The sequence below is a fragment of the Camelus ferus genome, chromosome 19 (assembly GCF_009834535.1).
Source record: "Camelus ferus isolate YT-003-E chromosome 19, BCGSAC_Cfer_1.0, whole genome shotgun sequence".
In the NCBI taxonomy this organism is placed as follows: Eukaryota; Metazoa; Chordata; class Mammalia; order Artiodactyla; family Camelidae; genus Camelus; species Camelus ferus.
This window is the reverse complement of record NC_045714.1, coordinates 32936695-32953138: the sequence shown is the minus strand read 5'-3', so window position 1 is coordinate 32953138 and position 16444 is coordinate 32936695. Positions and strand designations below refer to the sequence as shown.

The window sequence follows — 16444 nt, the reverse complement described above, 5'->3', positions numbered from 1 at the left end:
TGGCCCTGGGCAAGTCTGTTTTATCTCCCAGAGTCTCAGTTTCCTCCTCTGTAAAAAAAAAAAGACAACACTGCTCCCTTGTAAGGTCACTGTGAGGAGAAGTGAGATAACATGTCCCAAATGCCTGCTCTGTGGTAGGGGTTTCCTATCTCACTGAGATCTCACTGAAATCTCACTGAGGTCATCTGACCTCATTAAACAGCAACAGATTTCAGGGGAATAAGAACTAGGAGAAGGAAACTAACTTGGAGCTTATCTCACAGTGATACTGTTATTATCTTCCCATGAACAGAAGCCAAGTTCCCCCATCCTTGAGTCCCACCTTGTTAAAAGCACTGACCTAGGATGCATAGGATCCCATCAGGCTGAGACTTGCTGCTCTGGGTCAGGATGCTTTGAACCTGGCGGAGTCGACTGCAGCTGCAATAAAAACAGAAATCAGCTTCCTGAGTACCAGCACATGAAGGCATGAGGAAGAGAATGACTGCTAGGGATGGAAACTGGTCCTTGCCTGGTTTTGGTATCAGAATCATAAAAAGGAATTGAAAAGCACTCTTTTTTCTCTTCTATTTTTGGAAGAGATTATGCAAAACTGATCTGAAGACAAAATCTGAACTCCTGATTACAAACTCGATGGTCAGTGGCTCTCTGCCTCAACAAAGGATGGAGCCAAAGGCCCTCTCACGATCAATGCTGACAGGACTGGGGCTCAGCAGCTCACCAGAAGGACCTCCAATGACTTCTCATTTTTGAAGTATGTAAGAAGAGTTCCCATACTGATTTACCCTAACTGTGGTCCTCACTGGTCTGTCAAAAGCAAAACAAAGACCAAACAGATAAAAACCAAAAACTGGTCTAAAGACCTAAAGGGAGCTATGACTCATCATCACAACTGGCCCCATAGAGAGTGTCAACAGATGGTACTTGCTTCCATTTCTATGCAGATCTCGAATTCCCTTGGTCTTGGGATATGCCCTTCCTCTCAAATAAAGCAAAAGGAGAGGCACTCCTAGACACTAATATCACTTCTAAGGACCCCATGCTCTCCATATCAATCTCTTTTCCTTCTGAGCAGTCCCAGAAAGAAGTGCTCACTTTCCTGCTTGAGACTGATCCTTCCACTGGGTCTGTCCCCATCACCTCCAGGTCCAGGATCTGTCTCTACTATTCATTCCCTAACACTCCTATAGTTAATCTTTTCCCCCTACAATCAATATATTCCCAGCCCTAAGATCCTTCACAAACCAACTACAGTAACTGTTCCATTCATAATAATCAGACTTCATCCTCACCCTCCCTGTTCTGATAAAGTGCCCTTACCCAAGCAACAGTACTTCCAGCCAAACAACACCATCTCCCTTTCTTGGGTTCCTTCCCTGCCCCAGATCCTTACTGATGTTCCAACACCCCAAGTCCAAGACTTAATAGTCAATTACCACTGTCTCCCCTGAAGATGTCCACAATCTTCCACCCAATACCAAAATCAGACAAAGACAGTTCCAAAAAACCCCCCAAAACCTAGAGATCAATATTAATCATGAATATAGATATAACAACCCTCAATAAAATATTAGCAAATAGAATTCAACAACATATAAAAAGAATTATACACTACGACCAAGAGGCATGCAAGGCTGGTTCATTATTGGTAAACCAATCAATATAATCCATCATTTAATAGGCTAAAGAAAAAAAATTACACAACCACATAATTGATGCAGAAAAATCATCTGACAAAATCCAATACCTATTCTCAATAAAAACACTCAGAAAACTAGAAATCAATTGAGTTTCCTCAACTTGGTAAAGAATATCTACAAAAAAATATCTGAAGCAAAGTCTGGGATATACTTAATGGTGAAAGACTAAATGAGGAACAAGAAAAAGATGTTTGCTCTCATCACTCCTATTCAACATAATACTAGACATTCTAGCCAATGCAATAAGGTAAAAAAGAAAACAAAAGGCATAAAGATAGAAAAGGAAAATAAAACTATCCCTATTTGCAGATGACATAATGACCTATGTAGGGGCTCTCATAGAATCTACAAAAAAAAAATCCTATAATTAATAAGTGAATTCCATGAAACTGCAAAAGCAACATATAGAAGCCAATTGTATAAAAGCAATTAACACACAGAAACCCAATTAAAAATATATCATTTAAATATAAATCTAATAAAACATGCATAGGACTTACATGCTAAAAACTACAAAACACTGATAAAGGAAATCAAATAAGATCTAAGTAAATGGAGAGACATATCATATTTATAGACTGGAAGACAACATAATGTCAATTCTCCGCAAATTGACGTGTAAGTTTAACACAATTCCTACCAAAATCCCAGCAAGATTTTTTGTACATATAGACGAGATTACTCTAAAATTTATATGGAACGGCAAAGGAACTAGAATAGCTAAAAAAGTTTTCAAAGAATAAACTGGGAGGAATCATTCCATCTGACGTCAAGACTTACTATATAGCTAAAGTAATCAAGACTGAATGATACTGGCTGAGCGACAGACACATAGATCAATGGAATGGAATAGAATAGCTAGAAACAGGCTCACACAAATATAACCAATTAATTTGACAAAGGTTGGAAAGCAATAGTCTTTTCAATGGAGGAAGAATGTCTTTTCAATAAATGGTGTTGGAGCAAATGGATTCCACAGACAAAAACATGAACCTCAACCTAAACCTTACACAAAAATTAACTCAAAATAGATAACAGATTTAAAAATTTAAATGTAAAACTATAAAATCTTTAGAAGAAAATAGAAAATACTCAGGACTTAGGGTCTGATGAAGTTCTTAAACTTGATACCAAGAGTATGATCCATTGAAAATTTGATAAAAATTTGATTAACATCAACATTTTAAACTTTTGCTTTGTGAAAGACCTTGTTGAGAGAATGAAAAGATAAGCTACAGATTGGGAGAATATATTTGCAAATCCCTTATCTGACAAAGTAAAATACATTAAAAACTCTCAAAACTAAACAGTAAAAAAAAGAAAAATCCAATTAGTAAGTAGGCAAAGGGCATGAAGAAACATTTTTTTCAAAGTAGATATAGAGATGGCAGATAAGCACATGAAAACTAGTTCAACATCATTATCCATTAGGGAAATGTAAATTAAAACCACAATGAGATATTACTATACATCTATTAGAAAAACTAAAATAACAGTGATGATACCAAAATGCTGGTGAGGATTCAGAAAAACTGAATCATTCATATATTTCTGAAATAAATTAAACAAGACACCAATAATGGAAATATATTCACAATCATGCCCTGGAAGACTTAATACTGGTAAGCTGTTAGTATTACACAAAGCAATCTACAGATTCAATGCAATTTCTATCCAATAATTTTTTTTAAGAAATAGAAAAATCCATTCTAAAATTCTTATGAAATCTCAAGGGACCCAAAATAAATAAAATATTGAAAAAGAAGGATCAAGCTGGAGGACATACTTCCTGATTTCAAAAGGTGTTACAAAGCTATAGTCATCATAACAGTTTGGTATTGGCATAAAGATACACATATAGACCAATGCAATAGAATAAACTCTTTTTGTGACTGGCTTATTTCACTTACTATAATGTTCTTCTGGTCAAATGATTTTTGACAAGGGTACCAAGATTATTTACTGAGAAAGGAGAGTTTTTTTCAACAAATGGTTTTGGGAAAACTGTATAGCCACATGTAAAAAAAAAAAAAATTGGACTCTTACTTTACACCTACACAAAATTTAACTCAAAACAGAATAATGACTCACATAAACCTAAAATGTAAACCTAAAACTATAAAAATTTTTAGAAGGAAACAATAGGGAAAATCTTCATGACATTGGATTTGGTATGACACCAAAAGCACAGACAACAAATGAAAAAATACATAAGTTAGATGTCATCAAAATTAAAAATTTATGTTCATAAAAGTATACAACAGAGTGAAAAGACAACCCACAGACTGGAAGGAAACATCTGCAAGTTACATATCTGATAAGAGGCTAATATCCAGGATATATAAAGAACTCCTACAACTCAACAACAACAAAAAACTCAAAATGGACAAAGGACTTGAAAGGACTTTGAATCTTCCAAAGAAGATACACAAATGGCCAATAAGCACACAAAAAGATGCTCAATATCACTAATCATCAGGGAAATGCAAATCCAAACCATAAAGAGATATTACTGCCATACAAATTTAAATAGTTAACATCAAAAAAGCAGAAAATATAAAGTGTTAGCAAGGATGAAGAGAAACTGGAACCTTTACACACCATTAGTGGGAATGTACAATAGCGCAGTTGCTATGGAAAACAGCATGGTGGCTCCTTAAAAAATTAAATATTAAATTACCATATGATTCAGTAATTCCACTTTCTGGGTATGCAGTCCTAACAAATGAAAACAAGGATTCAAAGAGATATTTGTACACCCATGTTTACAGCAGCATTACTTGAAATAGTTAAAAGGTAGAAGCAACCCAAGTGTCTACGGACACAGACAGGCTTGATATATACATACAATAGAATATCGTTCAATCTTAAAAAGGACAGAAATTCTGACACATGCTAAAAAAAAAAACAGATGAAGCTTAAAGACAATACAGTAAGTGAAACAGGTCAGTCACAAAAGGACAAATATTGTACGATTCCATTTTTATGAGGTACCTACAATAGTCAAATTTACAAAGACAGAACACAGACTGGTGGTTACCGGGGGCCGGGGGAAGGAGTGGGGAGTTACAGTTTAATTGGTACCAGAATTTCAGTTTTACAAGATGAAGAGTTCTGTGGATGAGTAGTGGTGATCGTAGCACAACAATGTAAATATGCTTAAGGCCACTAAACTGTACACTTAAAAATGGTTAAGATGGTAAATTTTATGTGTACTTTATCACAATTAAAAAAAAATTTAGGGGGAGGGTATATAGTTCAGCAGAAGAGTGTGTGCTTAGCATGCACAAGGTCCTGGGTTTAATCCCCAGTACCTCCTTTAAAACTAAATAAAATATAATAAAATTATTACCCCCAAAAAGTAAATAATTTTTTTAAAAATTCAGTTAAAAGAAGCCAATGCCATGTAAAACTAAAAGAACGAGAGGGAGAACTTTTCTTATGTAAAAGAAGTTGAAGAATAAGAAAACAGTGCAAAGTATGAACCTTAATTTTATTTAAACAAACCAAAAAAAAAAAAAAAAAAACCTGGGAAACATCTATGAGACAGTTGAGAAAATTTGAATATGCCCTGGATAATAGATGGTAATATGGAATTACTGTTAATTTTCTTAGGTGAGATAATGTTATGGTGGTTACATAGTAGAATGTCCTTTTTCTTAGCAGATGCATGAGGAAGTACTTAGGGGTGAAGTGTCATGATGTCTGCAACTTGAAAAAGATTTAACAGGAAAGAATAAAGAGAAAAAAAAATAAAGACAATGCACATACGGCAAAAAGTTAAAAATTGCTGAATCTAAGTGGTGAGTGTAACGTATTCATCGTACTAGTCTTTTCTGCATTGTTTGGACATTTTCATAATAAAAATCTGAGGGACATGTGGAGTAACTTAGGGTTTTAGAAGTGGCAGAATAGAAACTGGAAGATGATCAAGATTAAAGTAAGAAAAAACTTCTTTCCCTGGGAAATGGTTACCTGTCCCTCCCCACTTCCTCATGTTTAATGTAAGATTCATCTTGCAATCATTCTCTATGCTAGAAATAATTCATCAAGCTGGCCCTTTGGTCCATTTTCCAACCCACGTGGACAGAAGGCTGGCTGACTGCCAAGGTTACCAAGGGCTCTCTGGTTTTCAAACTTACAGCCAGCCAGTGACAAAAGCATTAATAGGTCATGTGACCAGGAAACAAACAGCTCCCCAACTACTGCTATGGAAAGCTAAGATAATACTGAAGACAGAAGCAAAAAGACTTTCTTTTCTACAAGTATCTTGGCCAAATAAAGTGGAAACATATAAAATGGAGAAAGACCTTCCTCTTCCCAGAGTAAAACATTATCACCGTATCTCTTTTCTTGTCAAATGGGTAAAACTAAATTCAGTTCTCTTTTCCTTCAAACATTTTCTTGCTTACTGAATTTAATTTTTAACCAGAACACAGTCTATTATTTGCCAGTGAACCATTAAACTTGTCACTTACTGAAATATTTACCTATTTAAAAATACCTGGTAAGTATAAAGAAAACCACAATCACTCATATTCCCAGCACCCAAAATTAACCACTATTAACATTCTGGCATGTTTGCTTTTATCTACATTACTGTCTTTTTGAATTACATAAAATACTAATATATTACTTTTTGATTAAAAAATGGAATATTATATATACCCAGAGGTCACTATTATGGGTATGTAGTATATCCATCCAGTCTTTTTCTCTTTTTTTTCAATAGAAACTTTCAAACATAAAACAAGCCCAGCAATAGCTCTGCCCCCTTGCTGCCAGGCCTACCTGAGCACCGCTGGCACATCCTGGGCAGATGGTCTGTGGTCATCCACAAATTTACAGAGTTCCTCCTTCAGAGTACCTACTGACTCAGCAGACTCAACAGTGCAGTTTATGTTCAATATGCTATTATACACTGTACTATGCTTCTCACTTTCCTTGGATTCAGGCTCAGAATCTAGACATGATAGATGACAAGAAGGAAACAAGACCCAGACAGGAGCAGTTTGCCCAAGATCACAAGGCTGAGTAAAGATTAACAGCACCAGAACCAGAGTGACCAGATACCCTGACTCTGAACTTTTTCTTTCTGATATACTTCACTGATTTCCTGACAATAATGTCAGCCACAGATACAGTATTTTTGAATTCTAAACAATCAAATCTGTTTTCCCCAGCTTCCATTTTATACATAATAGTTAATGCACTGCTCACTGCTTATATATTACTGTATACATAGCCAAGTATATTTTCCTCCATAATTTATGCTAACTCTTTGATTTTCAAAATTAAACAATTAAACCATGAATATATTCTCCTTATACTCTATATGCTTTGTGTTTTGACTGTTTTACAAAGTGAATCCTCATAACAGTCTGGTTCACTTTATCTTATAAAACTGCTGTGAACAATTCGGTGTGAATTCTCAGTAACATTTAGTCTGGGTGAGTTTTTGTGGGGGAGAGTTGTTTTCACATAAAATTATATAATGAGATACGTAACTGCTCTGCTACATGCTTTTTTCACTTAACACTGTACCTTAAGATCTTTCTAAGTTAGTATATAGAACACCACATCATTTTTAAAACTGCTGTACTATATTCTTTTGTTTTGATTTAACCAGACACTATGATTCAACATTCAGGATTTGTATCATTTTTGCTAATAGCAAATAATACTTCAGTGAGCAACCTTATATATCCATCTTCGCATAAGGACTAAGGTTCCCTCAAGGTAGCGACTAGCACTGTCAGGTTAAGAGGTATCTACATTTAAAATTTTGATAGATCTTGCCAAATTGTTTTCTTAAAACATTCACCTACAATATACCAGAGTACCTGTTTCTCCGTAACTTCTAAACTATGTGTTAACACTCTTCAACTAATGTTAATCTAATGGTTAGAATTTTCATTGTTATACAGTTACCCCTCGGTATCCATAGAGGACTGGTTCCAGGACCCCTCCTTGGATATTGAAATTCACAGATGCTCGGGTCCCACATGTAAAATGATGTGGTATTTGTACACAATCTATGTACATCCTCCAGTATACTTTAAATCATCTCTAGATTACTTATAATACCTAATACAATATAAAGGCTATATAAATAGTTGTAAATAAAATGTAAATGCTATGTCAATAGTTGCTTATGTGTGGCAAATTCAAATTTTACTTTTTGGAACTTCCTCTAACTTAAAACATTTTTTAAAATTTGGTTGGTTAGATCCATGGATGTGGAATCTGTGGATATAAAGGCCTGACTGTATTACTGCTTTATTCAGGATTTTTGCATCTTAGTTCTCCTTTGTACTCTCCTAGTCAAATACCAGGATTATGCCAGCATCAGAGAACACGTGGGAAAGCTTTCTGAGGTATATACTTCACTCAGCATGCTTTTCATTTTTATCTCCCCCTAGTAACATACACTGTGCCCTTTCTTGGCCACAGTATCCAATTGTGACTTACCCAGGAGCAAGCCAGGCCAACTGAAGTCCTTTCCAGGGATTTCCCGTTTCAAAGGTAGCAGAGAAAAGGCCTCTAGGGTCAGGGTGCAGGAAGAATGTGGATTTGGGGTTGTATGGATAGAGACTCTTCTTACAGCAGAGTCTTGGTTCTAGTTTTGAGGCCCTTGTTCCTGCAGCTCTTCCTACAAGACTATTCCTTCCAACCAAGTAAGCCAATATATTCATTCCCTTTTTTACTTTAATCTTTTGAGTTGGGTTTCTGTCACTTGCAACAGAAAGCATTCTTCTTATTACAAAATCAATCCTAGGAAATGTTTAGGGTTGAAGCATATCAGTGTCTACAACTTAACTCTGAAAGGCATTAAAATATAGGAGGGATTGATGGATGGATAGCAGGATAACTATATAATAAGGCAAACAGAGCAAATATACTAAGCCCAGAATCTAGGTATGAATTTACATGAATGTCCACTGAATAATTCTTTCAACTTTTCTGTACTTATAAACAGTCTCTTAATAAAATATTGGAGGAAAAATCAACAGTAGAAGTAATACAAGCCATATCTACATTAATTCAGACTTTAGGTACTAACTGAAAGGAGCTACTGTAGGACTACTAAGGGTTTAAGAAACCTGTCCCTGCACTAAAGTGGTAATTATTTATCCCCTTTGTAAAACAGACATAAAAGAAAGGCAAGAAGGCAGGACGCGTCTCAAGTCAATAAACATCATTTCCCACTGACGTCCTTCCTGGAGCAACAAATTGCAATGGAAAAAGCAAAGTCAGCATTAAAGCTGCCATGGCCAATACATGGTTAAACAGTGACCATAGAATGACTCAAACTGAAGGGACACACACACACACACACACACACGACTTAGAAACGTGTGTTGGCATGGTTTTGCCTATTCGATGACTTGAATATCCTCCCCAGTATGTTCATGTAGCTCACCAGAGCCGTTAGCAGTCCTAAGCAATGTAACTTTCATTCCACACAGTTACCTCCCTGTGATAGAGACAACTGCTTAATCTATATACATTCTTCCCTTCTTTTTTTTTTTTTTACTGATAGTACCCCAATTTTATTTGGAGCAGCAATAGGCCCAGCCCTTTCGCTTCTAGAGCTGACCAATGAGACATACGAGAGCCATCAGGTGGAAGCTTCTGGAGAAGTTCTCTGAAGGAACTGACTCAACTATCCCTTCTTCCTTGACAGATGTGATACATAGAGTTCCTCCAGCCATTCTGTGACCATGAAGCTATAGCTAAAATGGAATCCACTTGCTAAGGATAGCAAACTACAAACACAGAAGAGGCCTGGTTCCCTGGTGACTTCATACCAAGACTAACCTGGCCTTCTCTAGAAAGACACCTTTGCAAAAGAGAATAAACCTCAAAGTTAAAAGTCACTATTGTTAAGCGCTTTTACCGGTTGCCATTGTTCCTAAATGATAGGTGACCTTATCTAAAACAGTTAAAACTTGTACCCAATTGCAATTCATGTCTACACATATTTCATATATTGGGGTATATAAGACTCTCTACAAACTAAATCTGAGAACTTCGGAAAGCTACCCACCACAAATGGAAAATGTTATCTCGAAATCTGTTCATTATTTTCCAGTGTAACAATATCTTATTTTCCATTTTCTTCCTTTTCTCCAGCTTTCTCTCAGCATTTCTACACACAATCTGCTCCTTGTAATGTCAGTTTCACAAGTCTTCATTCAGAAAGCAACCACAATTACTTTCCCTCACTCCTTTGACTATTAAATGCATGCCAAATCGAAGTGCAATATGGAATCCTGGACTGGATCTTGGAATAGAAAAGACAATGGAAAAACTGGGGAAATCCAAATAAAGTCTGGAGTAATAGACTCCCAGTTAACAAAAATTTACTAAGTAAACTAATGTACAGTACCAATATTAATTTCTTAGTTTTGAAAAATGCACCATGGTTGTATGCAACATGTTAACATTAGAGGAAGCTTGGTGAAGGATATATAGGGACACTCTGTATCATACTTGCAACTCATCTATAAATCTAAAATTATTTCAAAATAAGAAGCTGAAAATGAAAGCATGCCTAATGAGTTAACTTTTCCTCAGACTAGGGTTCAAAATCACAGATAACACATTTAAATACTCAAGTTGTAATCTCTACTTTTTCCTTTCTTTTTAATTTCAGGGCAAAAAAACAATATTTAAGCTGTGCAACTCTTGGAAGGAATCTGCATCTCATTCACTCCCCCTCTCCAAAAGTTAGAATATCGTAGAAGAGCCCAAGAGCTAGGAAACACTGTTATGATATCGTGCACTCTTAATGAGAGGATACTCACTACATAAGAGTCCTCAGAACACAGTCAACCCAGACACATGTGAAAAGGCAGACAGAGGCATCCCCTCCTTTTCGAAAGTTTGCTTTTACAAAAGACCTACCTGTTTTAACTAACTGAAATCAGAAGAGGATTTCTGCTTTAATGAAAAAAAGGTGAAAAGCAAAAATAGCTAGCATTTGTTCTGCAGTAGAGCAACAAGAGTGGCACTGCCAAGCTCCTTCCCTGGGAACTACCCTCAGCATCTCAGCAACAAGCCTCCGTAACTTTGAATCATGTCTGTGAACATCTGTGTCTATGTCTTCTCCTGTTTTATTTTGTGCCTCCATTAGCAAGATGTGTTCTAAAGTAATTGCTTCTTTGCTTTATGCCATTTCAGCTTACAAAAGGTTTCCTAGGAATGTTCTACTTTCGGATAATGGGGGGAACCCGTACTTATAGACTTCTTTCCTAAGGCCAGAAGTAAGGCCATAAAAACTAACCAAGCAAACCCTTTTTACTTCTATAGACACCAAACCAAGACTCCCTGGCCAGCATCCAAACAAGTACACTGGAAGCGAAATTTTCAGACATACAAGACATTTCATTTTCAGACATACAAGGTCATAGTTTTGCTCCGCATTTTGAGTTTTTGTTTGTTTGTTTGTTTTTATTAAAGGAGGGATCATTATTGCTTCTGTAGATCTGTAAACCCAAAAGGGAACCATAGATATTGGCACCTGGACAGTAAACATCACCAGAAGAGATAACCTGTCTCTGAGAGGCTTTACTTGAGTGCTCTCTGTAGAACATCATTGTCATGAATCACCTTCCCATCATCTAGCTCACAACTGTGATTCTTCATTCTCTGAACACCCATGAAGTTTAATATAGCCCACAGCTTCAGCTGTAATTATTCTCTATTCATTCAATAAATAATTAGTGCAAGTAGTGTTTCATAACAGCCAACAATAGCAGCTCATATTTAGTAAGTGCTGACTACGTGCTGACTATGACACTGAGAGTTCCTTTACTCGTATCTTCCAGAGATGTCCTCTATCCTACCTCAGCTACTCCCTTCCCCAATGCCAACACATCTGAAAGAAAGGCATTCAACCATGCTAACTAGGTCTCACCTTAAATTTATGACAATAAACACCAAATGGGCTCATGGTGCTGGCTGGCAATCCTAAAATATTTCCTTATTCAAGTCATTTTTCCTCATTCTTCTGGATGAATTTTACACCTTCTTTCTCCTCAAACTTTCAACACCTCCCCTACTCTTCATTTTTAGCTGAAAACCTTATTTAACAGAGAATACAGAAGTAACCAGAACTTTCACTTTGTCCCACCACCAAGCTACCAATGCACCACATTTGGGTCCATACAATGAGCCACAGATGAACTGTCCATGTACATATCTAGCCTGAGACCAACATATCCATTTATATTCTAGATCCCATTCCCTCTCACCTACTCAATGACTTCACCCCTTCTCTCTTTAATCATCAGTTTGTCTCTCTGTATTCCACCACTCCCATCAACTTGCAAACATGCTCTAATATCTGCCCACCTAAAAACAAAAAAACTCTAACATTTCATGCCCTTCTAGCCACAGCCCTACTACTCTGCTCTCCCCTATAATCCTTGAAACATCACTATGACTATCTATACTCACTGACTTCAATTCCTCTCCCCCTATTTTCTCTTGAATCCACTGAACCAAAACTATTCTTGTCAAGGTCACCAATGACCTCCACATTACCAAAATCGAATAGTCTATTCTTGCCATTTGTCAACTGACTATCCATGACTGTCCTTGATCCTTTCCCTATTTCATAGTAGGAAACCACTTCCTCTCAGAATTTGGAAGACATTGCTACACTGTCTTTCTACATGGGATGTACCAAGGCTTGGATGCTGGTGCTCTTCTCCATCTACATTTACTCCCTGGATCTCTATCTAGTCTCATAGCTTTAATTTTTATTTTTTTGGTGGGGGAGGTAATTATTTAATTAGCTTTTTAATGGCGGTACTGGAGACTGAACGCAGGACCTCGTGCATGCTACACATGCTCTCTATCACTTGAGCTACACCCTCCGCCTCTTTTTGTTTGTTTTTATTTTTTTATTTTTTAGTTTCATAGCTTTAAATAAAAATTTGGGAGTCATCAGCATATGAGTGGTATCTCCAGTTTGAATCTCTCTCCTGAACTTCAAACTAATACATCCAACTGCTAATCCAGTATCTCCACTTGAATATTAAGAAACTCAAAATGAACAAGGCCAAAACAGAATCCTGTTTTCTCCACAAACTTGCTCTTCTTCCCATGTTCTCAATATCAATAAATGGCAACTCCATTCTTCCAACTGCTGAGCCCTAAATCGACTGCAGCTTCTTATATTATTGTCCTTTAGCCCTCTTCCTCAGTACTTATTTCTCACCATTCTGTATTATGATGTTTACTGTTTTTGTCTCTCTCCGTTCACAAAGGAGTTCTCGGGGGGCAGGGGCCTGCCTTGTTTGTCTGAATCTACAACACCTATCACAGTGTACGTTGGATTATTTGCATAAGGAGGCAATGAAATTTAAACTGTTGAACAAGTCCCGAGTAGGATCAGACTCCTCTGTAGAAAGAGACTTGAAGTAGGAAAGCATATTTCAGCTATTTCCACCGGTTTCTTAGTACAAATCAAGATATTTATTTGGTAATACCTCCAAAATCTCAGTGGCTTGAAACAAAGGTTTACTTCTTGCTCACTCTGACAAATCAAACACAGGTCACCTTGTTCTGGGTCCCAGACTGACAGACTAGCCACCAACAGTCACCATAACACAGGGAGAGAGAGTGGTAAATTACACACCTGAAGCTTTTACCATGAAGGTTTGCACATCATTTCTGTACACATTTCACTGACCAAAAGCAACTCACAAGGCCATTCTCAACTTTAAGGAGGAAAGCAAGTACAACTGTACCACATGCACAGGAGACAGAAACCAAAAATAACTGATGGACAGCACCGATGACTACCATATCATTAAAAAGAAGCTTCCAGTTCTAAGCAACTATATTTTAACTCCTGATCTTTTTGTGAAAATGAAGTCCATTGCTGAAAGAGAACCACACACTTGCAAAGTACTATCTATAGGTCTATAGGAATGTAACTTCACCAGTTAGGCCTGCCTCTTTCATCACTCAGGAGACACTGTAGCAAAGAAGCCAAATAGGGTGACAGGAACTTGTGGAGCCCAAATCTCTTAGACATATTCAACGCTAAAGTCAGGGGCTTGACTGAATGAGTTAAGAAAAGCATGTTCAGCTCAAAACAGGTGGGGAAAAGAGGGGAACTTTCACCAATTTTCTTTTACCAAAGGTATACAACAGCCAGGCCTTGGGGTTCCTTGCACTACCCCTTGTCTGAAGACTAACAAGGTTCACTCAAACCATGTGATGGAAGATTCAGAGTTTGAGTCTGATTAATAAAGTTAGCCAACATTAATCTTTTTAACATAAAAACACTACCTACAGAAAAAAAAAAAAAGCTGCATACTGCCATCCTACTAGAAACAAGGAAGGCAGCAGTTATTTTAAAGATGGATTTTACTGGTAAGCTCTTTTTTTCCCCAAAAGTCTCAAAGACTCAAGATTCCTAAGCTCAAGATGATCTGGAATGAACTGCAAGTTTACACAGACTGTAGATTTAACGGGTGGGTGCCCCAAGTTCTAAAGTATCCTGTGCAGTTCTAGTCTATACAAAGTTCAAATACTCTCTAACAGTGAAACTGGCTGCCAGAAATGTTAGGACAGATTGGAGATGGCTACCATAAGCAGCTAACCCTTAACACTGTAAAGCCCACTGGAATTCCACTGAAGAGCAGAGCAGGAGTCCAAATACGTCACCACCAAGTCAGAAGCAAATAAGGACTCCCAAATGCAACCAAGGGTATCTAATCATCCTTTATTCAACAAACATTGTTAGTTGCTGGAGTGGGAGAAGGAATGTCAGAAAGGAAGAGAGGGACAGGATTCTAAGATTTAGTTCTTACGCTCCATAAAGGTGGTCGAGTTAAAACAAAACAAAACACAGATTTGCGGGCAAAAATTTAAAAATATAATGCCTTAAATATCATAACAAGGATATAGGAAAAGCCATTCTATCTAGTAAGTGGATTATCTTCTTTCAGGGGAACAATACCATATTTGCTTTGCTAAGTAGCTAGAATTGAGAAAAAGCAAACAAAACAAAAACCCTCCTCTGGTTAATGACAGTTTAGTAGGGCCAAAGCCCATTTCTCTCTCTTCCACACTCCCTCCCAACGGTCTCTGCCACAACCCCTCCATCATTCCAACCTCCACACTCCGCTGGCGGCCCCAAACAATACCCAGACTATCAAGGTCAGCCCCAAAGGCACAGGGAACAGACAGCAGAAACAAATCTTCCCATATCGAAACGGGGTGGGGACCCTCCTCAATATCACCCTCCCCATACGGGGCTCAGCCTTTTAGGCTCTGGGGCCTGAGGTCCGCTGCTTTCGGGAGTTCTGGCCCTTTCCCCTGTCCGTCCAGTTTTTATGTCCTGCGCCCCTAATGACCTCCATCTCTCCCCAATCTGAGCTCCCCATTGTGGAGCGAGGGCGCGTCGCGAAGTAGGGCTGGGTCAGGGGGAGTTGGGGAAATGCGCAATAGGGAAGATGCAGTCCGTGTGGGTGTTAGTAAGGGGCGGAAGGGGGGGGGTCTCTTCAGGAAAGCCGCAGTTAAGGGGAAAGGCTCTAAAGGAGACACACTGTAGGGGAGCATTATAGATAAGCCGTTCCTAGGAAACCCATTTGGGGTTCTATACAGGGGAGCTATTGCGAGGGGGCGTCTCCATTGATGGCCGTTTCTGGGGAAATATTCTATGGGGACGGCAAATGGGCTATCCATACAGAAGCCACGGTGAAGGTTCTCGATAGGGGAATCTTTCTGGGGGAAACGTTCTTCGGGGGTGGGGATGTCACCGTAGGGGATCTTCACAAGGGGAGCCGTTGCAGGGCTGTCGATAAAGGAGCCATTGTGGGAGCCTCTGCACCGGGCGCCGTTCCTCGAGAAACGTTCCTCAAAGAGCCGTTTAGGGAAAAACCGTCCGCAAGGAAGCCATATCGGGCCACGCCCTTCGGCGGGAGGCGTCTCCAGACTCCAACAACCCGCAAACCCCCGCAACCCCTGACCCGCCCGCCCGTCTGCGGCCTCGACCCGGCGTACCTGACGGAGGGCAACCCGCGGCCAGGGCTGCTAAGGGACTGCAAGCGGGACAGCCCCAGCCGGTGCGGGGGGTACACGTCCATGGCGGCGGGCGGCGGCGGAGGACAGTGCTGCTGCTAGGGTCGCTCAGGCCCGCGGGGCGGCTCCAGGCCCTCTTCGGCCGGGCGGGGCGGCGGGGCGTGCCGGGTGGGCGGGGGGCCCGGCGCGCGGGGGCACGTCGGGGGCGGGGCGGAGCCGGACGCGCACAAGGAGCGCGAATGGGGGCGTCGGGAAGGGCTGGGATGAGGGGCAGGCGCACGGCCGCAGAGCCGCACGTCTTCTTTAAGCTTCGAGGCGGCCGGGTCGGAGGTTGGGAGCACCAGGCCCCAGAGTGAGGGCTACCGTGCCGCCGCTCCCCGCTGTCCTCCGGCCCAGCATCGTACAGTGGTACTCTCGGCGGCGCCCCCAGCCACGCACACGGGCGCGCCCGGGGGCGGAGCTTCGGTCCGCCCCGCCCCGCTCAGCCGGCTTCAGCCTCCTGCAAAGCCTTACACTATCTCGGCTGGGTTCCGTGCACCAACGGGACTTGAGCATTTTCCCGGGGCCCGCTTACCCCAGTCTCCCAGGACGCTTCCTTGAAGAAGGTCTTCTTGCCACTATTTCCTTACCCGCTACTAGTCAGTTGCACACCCTCCCTTCAAACATCCAGCCGATTCCTAGCCGACCTCAGGTTAGCA

The 16444-nt window shown here is 39.7% G+C and overlaps 1 protein-coding gene across 2 annotated transcripts in view; it reads right to left on the bottom strand.

Annotated features, from left to right (window-relative positions):
- C19H20orf194 (chromosome 19 C20orf194 homolog) overlaps positions 1-16181 on the bottom strand; it is a 107955-nt gene extending 91774 nt beyond the window's left edge. For both annotated transcript variants that reach the window (XM_032461940.1, XM_032461941.1), the window contains exons 1-2: positions 15729-16181; positions 341-420 (exon numbers count right to left, since the gene is read on the bottom strand). In XM_032461940.1, coding sequence (XP_032317831.1) covers positions 341-420; positions 15729-15811 — 163 coding nt within the window. In that variant the 5' untranslated portion in view covers positions 15812-16181. The remainder of the gene's footprint in view (positions 1-340; positions 421-15728) is intronic.
- Between the last annotated feature and the right edge of the window lie 263 nt (positions 16182-16444).